The following is a 19,668-nucleotide window of genomic DNA, read 5'->3' as shown; positions in this document are numbered from 1 at the left end:
TGAATAGTGCTTCCCTTATCTGGGCACATTGCGACCAGGCACTTCAGGGCAGAGAAATCTCACCTCGTGAATAAAGCAGGGCCGCACTCCAGTAAGGAGAGTGGTGTTTGTGATGCTAGAGTCGCGTAGCCCTCGGTGCTATAAGCTCACTGCGCAATGACGTAATTTGTACCGCGAACACCCGACACAGCGACCTGGGCATGGTCGTCTGGGGTGTTGAATCGTGCATCCCTGAAGGACCCTGATCCCAGTGCAGCGTACTCACATGCATTACTCATGCAACCCATATTTGGGAATGCGCAATGGGCCTATTGTATCCATGAGGTCAGATGTCTCTGGCCAGGGCTGTAGTTGCCACTCGTAACTCAGAACACGCTGTTAGTTACCCCCCCCCCCCCCCCCCCCACACACACACACACATACATACCCACACACGTGAGCAGCTCATCCATCACAGTTTGAATATCCGTTTGGTAGAGCAATGGTTCACATTGTCTGTTCTCATAATCATGGCCTGTTATCATGGTTCAGCAGGGCCTTACCCAATCACAGTTGGGAAACGTCAGGGAGTAATACAAAGAAAAAGGAGAAAGTCGTCGTCTGAAACATATAATTTACTATAAATAGCACCAGTTTTCGCACAATTAAATGAAAGAAGAGTCAAAGCATTCAAATCAAACCCGGTTAGTTGAGTCCTTAGTCGGATCAAGTCCAGTATCAGCACTTCTATGTGTGCTTATTCTTATGCGCACCTGCCGCATGCCATTACAGTCAGCCGTGCGAGAGCTGGGCAAGGCCCTGGCTAGCTGCCTGGGCTCGCTGCACGTCGCCAGTGGCAGGGACCATCCCCATGCACCCACTACGCCGGTCCAGGGCTGCTGGAAGGTCACCTCCGGGGATTGCTGCACCATGCCTATGCTGCCCTGCACTGTGCTTGCCACCAGTCGCGTGGCAAAGTCTAGGAGGCTATGCGATGGCTGATCTGCCACCGCCAAGCATGGAGCGTGGCAAAGCCGTGCGTGCCAAGCAAGACTGCCGCAGTAGTCAGTCATGTGGAACACTTTCGATTCTGAAAACATTCACGCAGTTCCGGTGGGCAGCGAGTAGTAGATGGTGATGAGCAGGGAGAGAAAGGCCGCCACCAGTATGCTCCTCAGGCTGGCCTGCATACACAGGATACGGAAAAGGCAAGCAGGCATCAGTCACTGCAAAGTGCAAACAGTCAGATGCATTTGCTACAATCACTACCAACATCCCAGCAGTACGTGTACACTCTTCCCGCACTACCGTCCACAGCCAATTTGACTTGCGAGCGAGCTCCTTCAGAACTCAATTTCAGTACATGTCATGTATGTCCTCAACAAAGTTCCACTGGCCACTCCAGCTACCCCGCCCCGCATTTAGATGCATAACGACTCAGCCACACTGTCCTGCTACTCATGTCCTCCAAGCTAACTGTGCATGCACGCATGCGGGAAGGGGGGCTGCACATGTCTAAACAAGAGTGGCACCAAAGAGGAGCCGGGAGTTAATCAGACTCACCTTCATATCCTCCGCCGCTAGTGGCTGTACACTGCGATGGACGTCCTTGCTCGACTGGCTTGGAGTCTACGACACACGGAATAATTGCACAGACTGAGGGTGTAAAGCCAGTGTTTCGAATTCCTGTTCTACATTGTAGCGCCCCTCCCCGGAACAAATTTTAATCCAGGACATTACCAACATGCAAGGCAGAGACCTAGGCTTGGTACGTGTACTGTGTACAATGGTGCGTTCAGCTCACATGCCAAACGCATACGTGCACGTGCTGTGCTGAGTTGAATAGGCGGAGGGCAGTATCTTTTTTTCACAGATCCTGCTGCCGTGCCAACACTGACCTCTGATTTAGTTCAACCCATTCATTCAACATCTACCTCTCCTCTGATGAGCTCCCAACATCATAATGGAACAGAACAAGGCTTGTCAGGAGCAACTTCTAGCTGCTGTTTAGTGTGATGGTGCAGTGTTCGTGCTGATGTCTGCAAACGTCGTCTGGTCACAAGAAAAAATCTGCCACTACTGACGGACCTACTGAAGATGCATCAACAAAATTACTGACCTCTGAATTTGCAGATGTGGGTACACGCTGCCCGGCGACGGCGGAGTGCTGCGAGGCTGCATTGGTAGCATTACGTCCCTCCTCTACAGCATGCTGCATACAAGAATATGCCACACAGCAGCAGCTTCATAAGACAACTGTGACCGGTTACCGAGCAACAAAGTATAGAGCACCAGCTACCAGATGCATGATTAACCAACAACTCATTATAAGCACTGCTGCTGCTGCTGCTGCTGCTGCTGTAGTTGTTAAAAAAAGGTTTATTTGACAGTACATTCAACATAACGTTAGGCGGGTACGCACTGTACTTAGGGCAGCAGATACAGTGATGTGGACATCACTACAGCAGGCGCGGCGCCGGAACAGGTCCGGTTGGTCAGGTCATCACCGACCTAACGTGTTGTCCACCAACGCATGTTTACCGCTGAGTGGGTTATGTGTACGGGCCACAATCAATCAATCGCAAACTGTATGAAAGGTGACGGTATGACCGGATCCATCTAAAACTGTTTCCGGCGGTCCTGCACTACAGTGCTGCCGGGCGCCGAAGAACGGCCAGGCTAGAATTTCATCAGGCACAGCATGCCAATGTACTAGTATACACAGTGACTCAACCGCTCATAGACAGTAAATTGTAAATACATGAAAATAGGAATGGTCTAGGCTAGGAGGCTGACCCCCCCCCCCAGTTCTTCGGCGACCGACAATATTGTATAGTGCATGATGGATTGCGCAATACCACGCCATGCATCATCGGCAGAGCACACACCAGCCGACATGCAGCTCACCACTTCTCTATTGAGCGACGTCTGTGTTAGGGTTTCCATGGGATCCACCTGTGTCGTCCTTGTAACGGAAACATTCTTGGACTGAGGCAGAGCGTTAGTGAGCGTGTCGTCCCTGCAGCCAAAGAGAGCCCAAATAAAAAGGATAAAAAGACCCGAATCAAAAATGGATGACATAATTATTATGGTCACATGGAAAACGGGGGGGGGGGGGGGGGCACAAGTTATGCGTTAGAGTCCACCAACTAAACCAGATTTTGAACAGTCAGCCACGCACAATGTAGCACCAGGCTGATAAGTGGACTCTAACGCATAACTAGTTACTTGTGCCCCACTGTTTTCAGTATTTCCAATTTTTTCCTTGGCTCACCACATACGATCAAGTGTCACTTGTATGAATTCTAGTAGGTGTGTTCAGCCCGTCAGCCAGTCAATGTGTTTCCTACAATCAGCTCACAGTGATTGAATGCTTCTGTCACTGTCGTTTTAGTCTATCAATAGAGCCATACATGCCAGTCAACCTGGAGAATAACAAGCTCGGGTGAAATCTCAACTCCTGATAACGACACTATCTTCGAGTCCTGGTGGTGACAGTGAGTTTTTTCTTCTTCAGGCTTTTCTCTTTTGAGTCCATTCCCTCAACTAGTACTTGTAGATATCGTCAGATCAAGTAAACATAAAGACCGTTGACGGAATGCTTTCAAACTCGCGAACGACAACACTTTCCTGGTGCCCGATCAAGGGTCGTTATTCGCAAGGTCAACTGTACTGTGCTATACTGTGTACTGCAGAGGCATGTACTGGCGCTCGGCCAGTCAGCTTGCACACAAGTGGGGGAGGTCATACGCGTCTGTGATGGCATGGGTTCGTATCCGCACCCAGTTCGCAATCTTTCGTGCCGTCGACCTTCGGCTGCGTGGATCTCGCCGACGACTCATTGGTTTGTCCCTCCACGATGGAGCGGATTGCTCTTTATACATGTTTTAGTTTCGAAGTTCATGTGTACAAGTTCTGCCCGTACAAGAGGCATCTATTACGTGTACTGCAGTGCTGTGTACTGCAGAGGCATGCACTGTAGTACAGTACACTGCAGAGGTAGTCTGGCAGCAACTCACCGAACGAAGGTCGTATATCTGGCATGCGGGCCGGAAAAGGCTTCTGCAGCATCCAGTGAATGAGTTCACACAATCCAGTTCCCAGCGCATGGAAGTCACACAAGACAGAGAATAGCACAATAGCAAACCCATAGAGGAAGATGGTAGCAACTTCAGGACAGAATAGGGGGGGGAGAGAGAGTTCATATCGTAACTTGGCAATACAGAAGGAAAGTCTGTGTGAGTGTGCGCGCATGCGTGTGCATGTGTACATGTGAGTAGAGGGGGCACAGAGAGCGAAGACAGCTCTCAACGGCACCTGCACACACAAAAGGTGTTGTGGAGAGGTTGATTGAAGCAAACGGTTGCAGGTTTGACTTCTGTGTGATTACAGGCAGATTTCACGCCGCATGCCCATGCTACAGTTCAGACACGGCTGCGTACGTGGATCGACACACACGCACGCGTGCGCGCACGCAGACACACACATAGGCCTGCAAAGTATGAACTCTGGAGGTACTACTCAGAGCACCAGAGCGGCCATGTGCCATACCTGTCCGATCAGCCAAGTCTTTCTCCAGTGCTTTGTGACGCTCTTCCATCTCATTCACCTGCGCATGCAGTTCCTGAATCTCGATATTGCGCAGCCGCACCTGCTCTGACGCAGCATCGTTCAGTTCCTGAAGACTCTCGTTTCGTTCTGTGCAACGACACACGCGCACGCACACACACACACACACACACACACACACACACACCCACACACACACACATTGACCTTGATCTTGCCCATTGCGTATGCAATGACAAGTTCAAGTGAGATCACACGCACGCACGCACACACACACCCACACACACACACACACACACACACACACACACACACACACACACACACACACAAAGGAAGTCAGCGCCGACCTGGCTGATCAGCTTCCACCTGGCACGAGAGGTCCTCGGTTAACTTTTGTTCTGGCAGCAACCCTGCTGGCAAACAGCACAGCAACCTGCACAGCCACCAGCACAGCCACCTGTACAGCCACCAGCACAGCCACCAGCACAGCCACCTGTACAGCCACCAGCACAGCCACCTGCACAGCCACCAGCACAGTCACCAGCACAGGCACAACCTTACCATGCAATAACTCCATCTGCTCTTGCAAACTGCACAGCCTGTCATTTGCAAATTTGCTCTGCAACGGAAAAAGAACAAGAAAAAAGACCAGACTTTACTTGCACAATCATGCTTTAAAGGAAGTGCATGTAATTCAAACAGACAGGCACGCTACCACCATGACACATACCATGAAACTGCAAATCGCCAAACGGTTCAGACTAAGACCAGATGTGTGTGTAGCAACATATGCATGCAAGTCAGGGATGAATTTATCCTGTATCGCATCGCAGTTTGCGATGCAAAATCGATCAACTGCTACTCAAAAGTCGCCGTGACTCGCAGAAAACTGAGATACATACAGACTATCCATGCCTAGCCTGTGCTGTCAAGTAGCATGCATACAGTGCAGTATATGTTGTGCAGGCCCTCTTAATCTGCGTGTACATGTATGATTCAGTCGGTTTTTTTGCAAATGGGTTTTCAGGCATCACTCTCAAGAAGGACAATGTGGTAAACACCCAACCTTCAAAGAAAAAATGCTAATCAAAATCAAAGACTGCCACACAATTGTGATTTTGTATAGCAGAAACTGCTATGCAAAAATATGACAATAAATTCATCCCTGCAAGTAACCAATGAAACGGTAACAGACAGACTGAGGATATTGAAACAAGGTTGCTACAGGTGCACAGTAGCGGCATACGTCGGTGGTGAGGCTACTGCCAACCCATCGAACAAATTGGTCTCTGTGCTGGTGTACTGACGTGGACATGGAACTCCGGTTGGAGGTCAAGTGGCCCAGGACGCTGGCCATGCAGCCGTGAGTACGCAAACGATCAGCATGTGCACTGGCTGAGTGTGCAACGTTCTGTATGCACTGAGGGCGCCCCCGCGTCATTCGTCCGGATTTCCATGTCCACGACAGTGCAAGTGAGACAGAAGAGCCAGGTCAAGTAAAATGTACACACAAGTCCCATGTTCCATTCAGGCACATCATAAAAGCAAGTCGGAGAATCGTCTCTCTCACCTCCTGCAATGCCGTGACCAGCTCGACGCTTGCTTGGTCCAGTTTTTTCACGGCGTCATCATGCTGCAACACATAGACCAGGACAGCACCTACATGAGTACAGTCATGTCGAGGAACTGCAATGATATGAAGAATACCGGCAGCATGTTCCTGTACCGTACCGTATCGTTTCCTTCGCATTCTGCATCTTTCGTAGTCATACAACACCAATCCACGCTTACCAGTCATGCTTACAAAACGAAACATCCTCTCCTAACTGAATATGGCACATGAGACTCGGATTGAATTTTCCGTATCCGTAGGAACGCCACCACCTTCTACTGCGTTTTCCCCACACACATGTATATGTTGCACATTTCGGGGTCGAAGAAGAGAGTGTAACCTACAAATTACAATCGAGCGTGACTTATTACGGAAACCAAGTGAACACGCAGACACTCTACTGACAACGGTGACCTGAAAGTGGAGACGCGACGCATAATCGGAAGCAACTTGTAATCGGGGAAGTGCGGTGGTGCTGATCGTACAGATCCCACTGGTGAATGATCTGTTTACCTGCAGTTTGATCGGCATGTGCTCCTCTTCCAGATTGGCATGCTGCTGACGCAATACCTTTAACTCGAACTGCAGCTGGTACATCTCTTGACTACGCTGTGAACGACATATGCAGACACGGGCAAAGGCAGGCAGACAGACAGACAGACAGACAGACAGACAGACAGACAGACAGACAGACAGACAGACAGACAGACACACACAAAGACACACATGGATAAACAAAAACAAGTCATGTCTGTACACACACACACACACCTCAGACCTGCCAATCGCGGAAGCGATGATAGCGAACAGCTATGTTAAACATAGCAACTTGTGCTGGGATTACACCATTCAACAGCTTGCAAAGCTGATGAATTGACCGCCACTAATTTTAGCCTGATATCCACCACACAGCTGATTGAAGTGGCTTTTTCTGGCCAGTGAATCCCTATTTTTCACTTTTTCATTTTTTTCATTTTTTTACACACGCCACACCACATACTCCGGCATACACTGGCTGTTGGTAACCACCCAGGAGAATGAAAAAAGAGCTAGGAGAATCTTTCTCTCTCTCTCTCTCTCACACACACACACACACACACACACACACACACACACACACACACACACACACACATGCACGCATACATTCCAGCATCCACATACATGTACTGTGACAGTGCAGCTTATGAACACACTGTCATTCATTATGCTCTGTCAGGGTAGGACAGGACAATCCGGTGGCCTCACACGTGTGCACAGCTGCCAGAGCAAGGTACTATGTTTTGTAGTGAGATTAAAGCCAGTGACCTCCTCAACTAGTCAGTCAGGACCGGTGGAAGCAATTTTTGATTCGTCCGGCCATACCCCAGCCTTTCATACTTTGTGTATGATATGGAGGGTATACACATGACCCTATTAGCAGTAAACACACGTTGGTGGCCAAAAAGTTGGTCCTCCCATGGCCTGACCAACCGGACCAGTTCCGCCGGGCTTGAGTCTTAGTGCTCTTAGGGAAAGGTCAGTCCAGTGCTAGTGGTTGATAACATCAGGGCAGGCAACACATGTGGTGCCGTCCTTTGCTAGACATTGCAACCTTGGACAATCACAAACGGTCTTAGTTTGTTTTCACAGATGTTTGTCACAGACTCACCTCGTCCCACGTCTCGGCCAACTTCTTACGCTCCTCCTGTGCCTCTTCGTAGAGCGTTCTCCAGCGATCGCATTCCTGCTCGGATTGATCGTAATCCAACTGTACATACAGAAGAGACACAAGTAACCTATATGGAAGACAGTCCACAGGGGCGTGCAGCAGACATTAGAAAGCTCTTGGTTCCATCGCAGAAGTCCGGAAGGAATCACATCCAGCCACCACCAGCACGCTAGCAATAAGAAGCCCGGGTGCTGCAATTTCAACTTCCAATACTCACTTGTAAGTTGGAATACTTCTTGATCACTTCCATCTTCTCCTGAAGCATACTCTGAAGAGACTCCTGTAGCCCAGAGAACAGAATACCATGCAGCATTGCCGGTTTTGCTTTTAAACAACGGAGATACGGAGGGAAGGCTGCGGTCCGTACTAGGGCAATCATGATCCATTTCAAGAGCATAGCTGGCGAGGGACATAGGCACACGTGCACACCTGTTACAATTTCGTTCCAGATCTTGACAGTCCATCACTTAGCAACTCTTTTTTATTTTTCCCAGTAGAATGCTGTATTCTTGTTCGAAACGATCCAGCTGGACAGGTGTGGACTGAAGAGTGTTTTTATCGTTGGAGTGCAGAAGAAACAATGAAGAAGGGAGTATTCAATAAATTTCGTGGAGACAGACATGAAATCAACGCAATAAATAGTGAAAGTTGCGCATTCAATACACACACCATTCGCATTTGCTCAATTTAAGGGAGTATTCATAGAGTGATATAATCGCTCAAGGCTTGCACCAACCCTGCCTACTGGTAGCATGCAGTGCCTACATGTGAGAGGGACCACGCATCATGAGAGCATTGATTGCTGCACTGTGCCTGACTGACCTTAGCTTTCACGGCACACCGATGCTTGTCATCTTCGAGCTGCTTCAGAGTGGCCTGCATTTCAGTAGTACCTTGATCCTGCCCAGCCACGCAGACGCAAACAATCAACACGCACGTGTGCGCGTACACACACACACGCACGTGCGTACACACACACACACACACACACACACACAATCCTGTCATATCGGGACAGTTTCTGCTGCACCAAGGGTGTCCGACTGTCCGGGTTAGGGCAGGTTTTATGGTAGCTATATTAACAACAAGCCCTCAAATAGAACAGCAACACAAACAATTTAATGAATCGGACGAAGTACCATTCAACGCGGCATATCCACTGCAGTGAGCAATGGCTAGGAGAAAGGCAAGGCTGAAGCCGGACAGATACAGGAAGAAAGCAGAGCTCGGAGATCAGTTTAAAAGCGTTCACTGTACAGGGATCTCGCCAAGGCCTGACCTTACCTGCGTGTAGAACTTGAGCTGATTCTCCAGGGTATCGAGGCGCGATAGCAGGTGCTCCTCCTTGATGAAAGCCTGCAGGTAGAAAGCCACAACGGTGATGAGGTATGTTTGTCACGGAAAGACACAATGCCGGGACATACTATAGTGTGGCATACTTCTATCTGCAGACAGCACCTGTTTCGACCTACGTGGGAATCTACCAGTGCGGCTCAGAGGACCAAAGCTCATCTTCATGCAGCAGTGGCTCATGAACTGTCTTCTAACTCAACAGTTCACAACAACAGGAACAGTCCGAATCATTATAGTACCCCCCCCCCCCCCCACTAATCATGGCACTCGTGTAAATAGTAAATACAGGGTGCAGAGCGGCTCATGGACAAAGAGTCAAAGACCATGCTCAAACCAGATAACAGATGTAATCAACACCAAAAAGGAACGTGTCTTAAACTGCGGTGTCTCCTGCACCGTAAAAGGACCAAAGCAGACATACAGTGCGGCAAGAACAGTGTAGTGCATCCTGTCAAGGCACACTCAGCCGGGTAGTAGTGGGGACTGGGGAATGCACTGAAACTATACTCGGAGAGAGGCTACTGAACATAGCACTGTCATCTCTGTAGTACACCTACCTTGCCTTCCGTTTGCAAGGCCAACGCTGTCTGTTCCAGGTCAAACTGTACACTGCCAAGTCTGTTTTCCACGGCAACTTGCGTATGCCGAGCATCCTGATTTCGGAGGCAAATACAACCGTGACATACACATACACACACACACACACACACACACACGCACACACACGCACACACACGCACACACACGCACACACGCACACACATACACACACACACACATACACACACACATATCTTCTTTGGTGCTCAGAATTCTCCAAGATTGCACACTCTACATAACAATATATTCAGACCTGTCTCTGAAGAATCCGCTGTTCACGTACATGAACATGCACTTCCAGGGAATACATCATACATGTACATGGTTTATTGTACTGGAGGATATTACACCTACTCTGGGTCTTTTCGGATTTTTCCATTTAGAGCCAACATAGCCGTAGCTAAACTGCACCCATACATAGATGCTTCCAGTACCTGCCCCTGCTGTTTCGGGTGGCATTTTTAGGATGCAGGTTTTAACAAGCCCCCCCCCCCCAGCACAGCACTATCGCCTGGCTGGGCTTGTCTGCGGGCAGTAAACCGGCTTACCGTTAGAATCTGTTGAAGCTCTATGACATCGCTCAGCTTGATGCCGGGCACCATCTCTGGCTGCAGAAATCATCACACCAAAACAGCAGCAGCAGCAGCAGCAGCAGCAGCAGCAGCAGCAGCAGCAGCAGCAGCAGCAGCAAGTGTAATGGCTTAAAAACAGAGTTCGAAATGCCATACGAAGAATGCAGGCAATTTGCGGAACAACAATAGCGGCTGAAAAAAGGCAATAATTATCATGTGGAAGTGCAGTATCAACACGGCACTCTTGTTGTGTGTGTGCGTGCGTGCGTGCGTGCGTGTGTGTGTGTGTGCTCTCCCAAGCTTCATACAGTGCATCGTGTCCAGCTTGCATGCTTACGAAGGATTCAGTATACAACATAATAATATCCTCTAGGTCTACAGATGGCCCGAACTGCCCAAGGCTACACACTCTCCAAGCAGGCAGTTCACTCACCGGTGGGGTCGGAGCTCTGAGGAACGATAGCACCATCGCATATTGGAGCATGGACAACATAACACAGCAGGACACAGGATGATCAGTCAGCCAGGTCACTGCAAGGCTAGCAGCGGCATTGATACATTCGATACATATTCATCGCAGGACTGTGTATATACAGTCAGACATCGCTTAACCGCACACATCGGTTTTCCACGAAATTATCCGGATAGGCGAGGGAACCGGATAATCGAACACACATATTGTATGTATGCAAGACCTATTCTGTAAATTGGTAACGAACGGTTTTCTTCCCGATGGCGAGGGATCCGGATAAAAGAGGCCAGGCTAAGCGAGGGCTGCCTGTACTACATAGGTTGTGTGTTGTCTAAATGTACATTGACCTGTATGCTCTGTGTATCAAACCACCAACGCACAGCAAGTGTATCTGCGTTTTATTAAAGAGCCACACGTGTACACGGAGGAGTGTGCTCAGCCCCGGGGCAAGCTATGCCATGTTACATATGCACCTGGCAGTAGTTCTCGAACCCCAAGGCAGCCGCTCTGGAGAACATGGTATGCTTTAAAAGGGTCCAGTGCACCAGCTTCAGCACACCCAGCTGCTGCACTGGGGTAATGCTTGCTACACTATATTTAAGTGCTTGGATGTGTACTGATACTACTAGTGTATGATACATAGTAGCTGGTCAACTCAGGCCATTGACTGCTTTGAGGTAGGACTCAATCGCTACTGCGGTGACTCAGCCCCAACTGGCATAGATAGAGAATAAAGTCAAATGAAACTGGCCAAAGTTCACATGGCATTCTTCAGTTCATTGCAGCTTGTTCATTGCTATCCTGGCCATAGCCCGACAGAGTCAATTTTGGTTACGAACGTCGCGGAGAAGCATGACAGATCTGGGCCAAATTAGATCTACCGGCTACGGAGCAAGCTATATACAATGAACTGCAGTATGTGCGAACAAAACTCATTAGAGCTGTAGAAATCTCGTACATGTATGGGATCACAGTTTCACTAAGGCATTTGCACCTGTCGTAATGCTACAACCCGGCATGGATGCAAACGCTGTGCACGATTCACCTTCTGGTGCTCAGCTGGTACTCGACTTGAAGATACAAGTCCTAGAGGGGATTTCCCTGCCCCACACCTGAGAGATGGGATGCACGTAGCAACACCGTGCATGCGTGCGCGTGTGTGTGTGTGTGTGCGCGCGCGCGCAGTTGCTCTACATAATGCCCAAGCATAGACCACCACCACCGTCATCATCATTATCAGGCATCTGTGATACCTAAAGCCTAAGCTGCATGTACTAGTAGTAGTAGTAGCTCGCAGCAAAACATACCGTGCACTGGGGTCGGTGAAGAGCGCAATGATACAGCCATGCGTCACACGCTGTCTCTGATTCTCCATCACGTCGACGCCAAACTGTATGACGTCGCCGTCCTTGAGCGCTTTCTCCTGGCTCTCCTCGCCCGTGCCACTCAGACGCAAGTTGTTGACAAACGTGCCATTGCTGCTCTTGGTGTCCCTAAGAAACACCTATAGGGAAGGGCAAATACCACACAGCACAATCTGCTGACTAGAGATTGTTACTTTATAAGCCAATTATTACATTTTCATTCAGCACCTCCTGAAGCAGTTTTTATTTTGTCCGGTGGTACCATGGCCTCTCATATAGTTTGTGTATGATATGCTGGGTACACATGCCCTCTCGTGACAGCAGTACACATGTGTTGTTGGCCAAAACCGGGTTGGTCCGGTGATAACCTGACCAACCGGACCAGTTCTGGCGGGGTCCGTCATCGCTCTATTGAACAAATACTAGCACATCAAATGCCAGCTGAACAAGTAGCGTGAATTGGAAGATTTCACTGCAGTTGTATGTATGGTTGAAAAACATGGCGGTAAACACACACCTGGAGAAATAGCGGTAAACACATGCCTGCCCGCAGAAGCTCTCTAAGCTGCAAAGTTACACTCTGTCACCGAGCTCTCCCTCTCCCTCTCACCACCACCATTGGTTTCCATGAAATACGAACGATGTCGTCCCTGTGTACAGCTGCCGCAGGAGCACAGCTTGTGTGTGTGTGTGTATGTGTGTGTGTGTCTGTGTGTGTGTGTGTGTGCGTGTGTGTGTGTGTGTGTGTGTGTGTGTGTGTGTGTGTGTGTGTGTGTGTGTGTGTGTGTGTGTGTGGTGTATGTGTGTGTGTGTGTGTGTGTGTGTGTGTGTGTGTGTGTGTGTGTGTGTGTGTGTGTGTGTGTGTGTGTGTGTGTGTGTGTGTGTGTGTGTGTGTGTGTGTGTGTGTGTGGTGTGTGTGTGTGTATATGTGTGGCGTGTGTGTGTGTGTGTGTGTGTGTGTGTGTGTGTGTGTGTGTGTGTGTGTGTGTGTGTGCTCGCACGTGATAGTTGTGCACATGATCTCATGTCTTTGGTCACACATACTCTATCCACTAGTCCTCACAATATTACCGACTTCCATACGGCCAAATCATTCTGGAACACATGATAAGTGCTGTTTCGGAGCTCAAATCATTGGTTGTGACGATTCAAGGCGGTAATGGGTGATGGAGTGTTTCTGCAGACCGTATGCACGACCTCAAATAACAACTGCAGCAACAGATTTACTGCAAGCTTTAATTTGTTCCTATTGCACGTGTAACCTAATGCCGCGTAATGGGTTAGGGTTTGGCACAGTGGCTGTCGCAGGGGACGCCTGTTTCCTCGCCCAACTTCCAAGCAATCGCCCCGACAGGAATCTTGCGGGACATTTTTTTAATCCCCCGCACCAGCACCGATGTGCGTTCCAAAGCGCAGTCTCGCACATCCTGCAGGTATTCTAGGCCGGGATACGCGCTCGTACACGTATATGCGGATATCACAAAATGATTTCCGCGTTTGGACGCGCACCAAGCCGCCCCAACCGACGAGCGAAAACAATAATCTAGAATTTCTAATTTCTGGGAATGGTGAACATGTGCTAGAGAAGCCTTGACACGCGCAAAGCAATAAGCAAAAAGGACAGCATCTACTCTCTGTGCATGATCTTACCTGACCATCAGCAGCCCACATGACGGCATGATTGCGAGACAGAACTTTGCAATCAAAAATCAGGTTGCTGGTGCTGGGTCTGGCCTTAGCCACTGAGCGACCAACTTTCAGCAGCTTCTCGTCAAGGAGGCATTCTCGCTCGTTGAATGGATGCGAGTTGGGTCGTGGCTGAAGGTAGATCGTAAGTGGCGTAGTTCCAGCCGCCTCGGGTACAGCATTGGCCGCCATCGCGCTGGTCAAGGAGTCAATGAACTCAACTCACTCGTCCGCTCGTTTTCCTGACGATTTCCCTTCCCTATTCTCGCATCGCACACACATGCACTCGGCAGGCACTGAAAGAAAGCGATGTGAAAGGGCGATGCGACGGAGCCAGGGGCAACCAGTAGCAGAACTGACAAATTCCAACCTCGCGGAACGTGCAGTAGCGGAGAGCTGCTATTATGAGCGTGGGTCTGTCCTCCCGCAGGACATGAGAACACATGTGACCGTGTTTCGGCTTCTCCGAGCACTGAGCAGAAAGGGAACACAGAAACATGCGTTACAAAGTGCTCTCCGAAGCGGTGTCGATGAAAAAAATAATTATCTCCCGGCCCCGTGTTTTGATGCGGTGCCCACACCGTCATGCATACAGCATAGTCCATAGATCAGCAAGACTGCCAACACTGCCAACAGTGCCAAGGCAAGACTCCCAAGAGTCCCATGCCATGGCATGGACTCAGTCTTGATGTCATAGCGTCACTGACTAATAATTCAAATAATTGTAATAAGTAATGTCATTTACTACAGTAATGACTTGTACTTGTAGCCATACCGCGCCAGTGTTCAATGACAATGGGTTCATGAAATCACTCGGCAAGAATGGTGGCGAGTGCGTGTTCTGTCACACACAACCATCCGCGGTTGGTAGAGCCCCGTGGATGGGTGTAGAAAGGTCACTCACTGTTTCCGAACACGGTGTCCTCCACCTTTGTTTATGCTGTCAACCAACAACATGTTTGAACAAAGTTGAAACAAGGTTTATCTAATACTATTATGATTGAATATGTACTGACGTTAGTATCCATTCAATCAGGGATTTTCAACAAAGGTCTCTCTCTCTCTCTCTCTCTCCCTCCCTCCCTCTCTCTCTCTCTCTCTCTCTCTCTCTCTCTCTCTCTCTCTCTCTCTCTCTCTCTCTCCTCCCTCCCTCCCTCCCTCCCTCCCTCCCTCCCTCCCTCCCTCCCTCCCTCCCTCCCTCCCTCCCTCCCTCCCTCCCTCCCTCCCTCCCTCTCCTCTCTCTCTCTCTCTCTCTCTCTCTCTCTCTCTCTCTCTCTCTCTCTCTCTCTCTCTCTCTCTCTCTCTCTCTCTCTCTCTCTCTCTCTCTCTCTCTCTCTCTCTCTCTCTCTCTCTTTCTCAGCCACTGCATTCTTAGTGACTTGCCGCAGCCTGAAAAGCGCACCCTCTCCCTTGTCCGATACAAGGAAATGCCTCCGGATGGCTTACGGTGTTGCCCCTGAAAAGCGAGGGGCATGATCTGTCGAATTCCGGGATCAACCGAGTTGCCAATCGCTATGGTCGGCACCGCTTGCCCTGCCTGCGCAATGTAATGGTTGCGGGAAGCCCTTCTCTCTTCAGCATGGCCTTGACTGCCCTAAAGGTGGACTTATCAAGCGAGGCCACAATGATCTGCGTGATTGCGATGCAAAGCTACAATGTAGCTGATATTGCATTCGGTGGTAGGCATATGCGGATAATGCCGGCAGAAAAAATGGCAGAATTCGGTACTTTTTCTGGTAAGTTTCATGCATGTTTGGTATGGGGATAAAGAAATGGAGCAGAATTCGAGGAATTGCCCGCCATAACTTGAGGTTTGTATGGTTCTGTCAATTATTATTTCACTGCTTTTCGAGCAGAATCTGCCACCTTTTCGAGCATTATCCGCCAATGCCTATTCGGTGGTGTTGTCGTCGAGCCGATCATGGTGCTGGAGGGTGATCGGACGGGGCAGCCTGCTCTTTCCCGGGGTGTGTGGGAGGATAACAGGGTGGCGTTTTTTTGACAACCGCATCATTGATGCCAACGCACCCAGTTACTCCCATTCATCCTGGGAAGCTACTTCCAACCGCGCTGCCAACGCGAAGAAAAATAAGTACTGTCACGCTCCGAGGACCTCCGTCGGTCTTTCACACCACTGGTGTGTTCCATGGATGCAGTGCTGCATCGTGAATAGTAGTCAGCTATCAGAAGCGACTTGCTGGTCGCCTCAAGTGGGACAAGCCCTTTTCAATCACAATGGCTTGGTATATACCTACCGAAGCCGTTCAAACACGCCCTGGTAAAGCCGCTTTACAAAGCAGGGGACCCAACAGTCGCCACTAACTACAGACCTGTGTCATTATTACCAATTGTTGCGAAGCTGCTTGAAAAGGTAGTACATCGCCAGCTTACAAGGTTCCTCGCGGCAAACGACGTGCTGCCGACCACGCAATTTGCATACCGCACAAACCACTGCACTGAAGACGCTTTGGTACTCCTGACGGAGAACATTCTCCATGCAAAGGACGCGCGACTAGCCAGTGGTGTGTGTTTGCTGGACATGTCGAAGGCTTTCGACAAAGTCAAGCATGACATTCTTGTACGCGATCTTTTCGAAGTTGGCCTTCACGGCACTGCACTCCAATGGTTTGCAGACTACCTCGAAGGACGCACCCAACAAGTGCAAATCGCTAGATCCATTGGTGTCAGTGGCACATGCTCATGTGGCGTCCCGCAGGGTTCCGTTCTCGGACCCGTGCTTTTCAACACCTACACCAGGCATGTGCCCACCATTGCCAGTCCGTCCATCTCAGTGCAGTTTGCTGACGATATTGCTCTCACGTTCAGCCACCCTGATTGCCAGGAAGTATCGCGAGTTCTAACAACGTCTACAACCGAGATTGCTAACCACCTCCAGGAACGGAATCTAATCCTGAACACTAGCAAAAGCCATGTCCTGCGAATTTCCGGCCAAGACATTACTGTCAAATGCCGTGGAAACCCGCTACCAGCAGTTCCCCATGCGAAGTACCTGGGCATCACGATAGACGAGCACGTTCGATTTGACGAACACGTTAACAATGCTGTAAAGAAGGCCTCGCAGAAGGTGGGAGCACTCTGGAGAGCCCGCCGTTGCCTTACAAGAAAGTCCAGAGAGCAATACGTGAAATCCGTTGTGATGCCAGATTTGCTCTACGGGTATGTGGCGTTCTCTGGGTGCCTTCGACAAGACCAGCGGTCCCGCCTTCAGGTCCAGCAAAACCGTGCGGCACGCGCCGTATTCGGCCTGCCACCTCGCACAAGCGCCCAACCTCTGCTTGCTCGTCTGCAGCTGTATGGCGTCGAAGAGCTCCACAAGCAAAAGACCCTTATTATGATCTGGCGTTGCTCGAATGGTCGGGCAAGCAATGCACTGCAAGCCCTTCTGGAGCATCCCAGTACTCGAACAACGCGCGCGCAACGCAGCTTGGGCCTTCGAGTGCCCAAATCTGCCTCCAAAGCCGGCCACGACCGTCCAACCGCTCGCGGGTCCATTTTATGGAACACCCTGCCATCCGACGTGCGTGGTATTACCCAGTACCACCAGTTCAAACAAGCCTGCCTCCCGTTCTGTCTTGCTAGCATGCTAGCAGTAGCACCCACTACTGAACACTACAGGAATCTTTGAACGTTTGCGGTACTCCACAGTACCAGTCATGTGCTGTTTACCGCCTCCCCGTTGTTGTATTCTAACGTTAACGTTATTCATTGACTGAGCGTTCTTTGCTTTGTACTACACCCTGCTATCATGTTAGGCTATTTCCTACAATATTTTACTGTTTCCATTCGGTTCCATGTCGACACCGCCCGTTTGGTTCTGCGAATTCAAATAAAAATGTACCTACACGTTGTACCTACCTATATTATCACGAAATTCGCTAGTACGGAGGATTAGCAAGACGAAATTCGCGTTCGCGTTCGCTCTCCAAGGAAAGTCGAACTCAGTGACGGAATTCGCGTTATGAGAAGGATTAGCAAACAGCATGACCATTGATGACGTTGACACGACGTACACTGTGTACAGACAGTACAGCGTGGTAAATTTATGACTGCCCTGACACGAATCGCGGATTCGTGTTCCGACTACTTTTCCGAACGAAAAATGCGAAAGTTCGCAATCCAGTTCGCGAACTGAAAATGCTAACGCGAACGCGGATTTCGTCTTGCTAATCCTCCGTATTATGCGAGTTCGTTACAAGTGGAGTCGACTGTACTGTGTAAGAGGAGATCCCTAGGCCCTGTCAAGTTACACGCGAAGAGTGCTCGACAGTGCTGCAAAAGCACTGGAGCTGATTCACAATCCAGTATAGTCCTCACCAAGTACACATTCTTTCTGTTGCTACTCAGAGTTTCTTGAACAATCAATCATCAGGCAACAAACTTTTGTTGCCTGATGATTGATTGTTCAAGAAACCGTCTGAGTAGCATCAGAAAGAATGTGTACTTGGTGAGGACTATACTGGATTGTGTATAATGATATACATAATTATAATACTGGTACAGTCAACTTCGCCAATAACGACTGCGGATATAACGACAATTCGCGAATAACGACAGCATTTCCGACGAATTTTCCGTGCATGCCCAGAGCAAAGTCCCTTCCAACTGTCATACATACATGTATAATATTATTGAGACTTCGGGTATAACGACACTTCGCGAATAAGGACACTTTTTTGATGCCCCGCCGAGTGTCGTTATACGCGAAGTTGACTGTAACGACAATTCGCGAATAACGACACTTTTTTGATGCCCCGCCGAGTGTCGTTATACGCGAAGTTGACTGTAACGACAATTCGCGAATAACGACAGAATGTCCATGCCCAGAGCAAAGTTCCATCCGTCTGTAATACATAATAAGACTTCGGGTATAACGACACTTCGCGAATAAGGACACTTTTTGGATGCCCGCCGAATGTCGTTATAAGCGAAGTTGACTGTAATTATAGTATATCGGAGTGGTATATCTGCATTTGGGGGGGGGGGCGTTTCCTAGGCTAGGGGTGGGTGGGTCAAGAAAGAAACGCCTGTTAGACGTCTCTAACTAGTCTAAGTAAATACAGTCATGTATTAACGGACGGCCCCTTAGAAGTAGGACAAACTAACTTCAGGCTCTTGAACATTTTTGAAAGCTTTCACTAGTACATGTACACTCTCATGCCTTATCATCAGGTCATCAGGTGAAATACAGGAAAAATCAAACGAACATGGATAATGGATTAAATACAGCAGAGAGGTGATAGAAACAGCGCAAGGAAGAAGAGCCCAAACAACAGCGTCAAATGCGTGCCCCATATACATAGTACATAGAAAGTAATGGGGAAAAGGTGCAAAAGAGTAAACCCCAAAAAGCGTTAAGTGCGTCACAACAAATGGACAAAAGCTAACGAGTTGTCGACCTACCTAAACGCCTCGAAGCGTGAATTTAATCTGCGTCTGTTTACATAAGTTAGGTTTCTTGGTGTGAATATGAACAGCTCCTAACACATTCAACAACTAATTACTTCGCACTGTGTGCACGTGACAACATAGAAGAACAATTATCTGTGTACACTGCGCTACATTCAGGATGTTCTAACAAATGACAAGCAATTGACGAATCATACTTCTCAGAACTAACATTAAAAACAGTTAGAATATACAGTGGACAAGTCCGACATCGTATATCAATATCTCGTCAAATCTTTATCAGCACGGTGGGAGCTGCGATGATTACTACACCAAACTGT

General features: G+C 49.1%; 1 protein-coding gene across 1 annotated transcript; it reads right to left on the bottom strand.

Moving 5' to 3' along the window:
• Positions 1-465: 465 nt before the first annotated feature.
• On the bottom strand, positions 466-14,441 carry LOC135823170 (sarcolemmal membrane-associated protein-like). Its single transcript, XM_065336012.1, has 18 exons — positions 13,886-14,441; positions 12,179-12,375; positions 10,833-10,848; positions 10,376-10,435; positions 9,785-9,880; positions 9,159-9,230; positions 8,697-8,774; positions 8,092-8,154; positions 7,815-7,913; positions 6,677-6,772; positions 6,122-6,184; positions 5,113-5,170; positions 4,531-4,677; positions 3,999-4,041; positions 2,887-2,998; positions 2,099-2,191; positions 1,543-1,608; positions 466-1,163 (listed from the first exon to the last, which is right to left on the bottom strand). The coding sequence occupies exons 1-18, from the start codon at positions 14,111-14,113 to the stop codon at positions 1,080-1,082; spliced, it is 1,671 nt and encodes a 556-aa protein (XP_065192084.1). The 5' UTR covers positions 14,114-14,441; the 3' UTR covers positions 466-1,079.
• Between the last annotated feature and the right edge of the window lie 5,227 nt (positions 14,442-19,668).

Source organism: Sycon ciliatum, chromosome 8 (genome assembly GCF_964019385.1).
Source record: "Sycon ciliatum chromosome 8, ocSycCili1.1, whole genome shotgun sequence".
Lineage (NCBI taxonomy): Eukaryota > Metazoa > Porifera > Calcarea > Leucosolenida > Sycettidae > Sycon > Sycon ciliatum.
This window is presented reverse-complemented; position numbering and strand designations above follow the sequence as displayed.

Bases quoted from the DNA above. Each gene is read 5' to 3' on its own strand.
- LOC135823170 (XM_065336012.1), bottom strand. From the start codon at position 14,113: ATGGCGGCCAATGCTGTACCCGAGGCGGCTGGAACTACGCCACTTACG. The intron at 12,376-13,885 runs GTAAGATCATGC...CCTTCCCTATAG, and splicing joins TGTGGGCTGCTGATGGTCAG to GTGTTTCTTAGGGACACCAA. The intron at 5,171-6,121 runs GTGAGAGAGACG...TTTCCGTTGCAG, and splicing joins TGGTCACGGCATTGCAGGAG to AGCAAATTTGCAAATGACAG.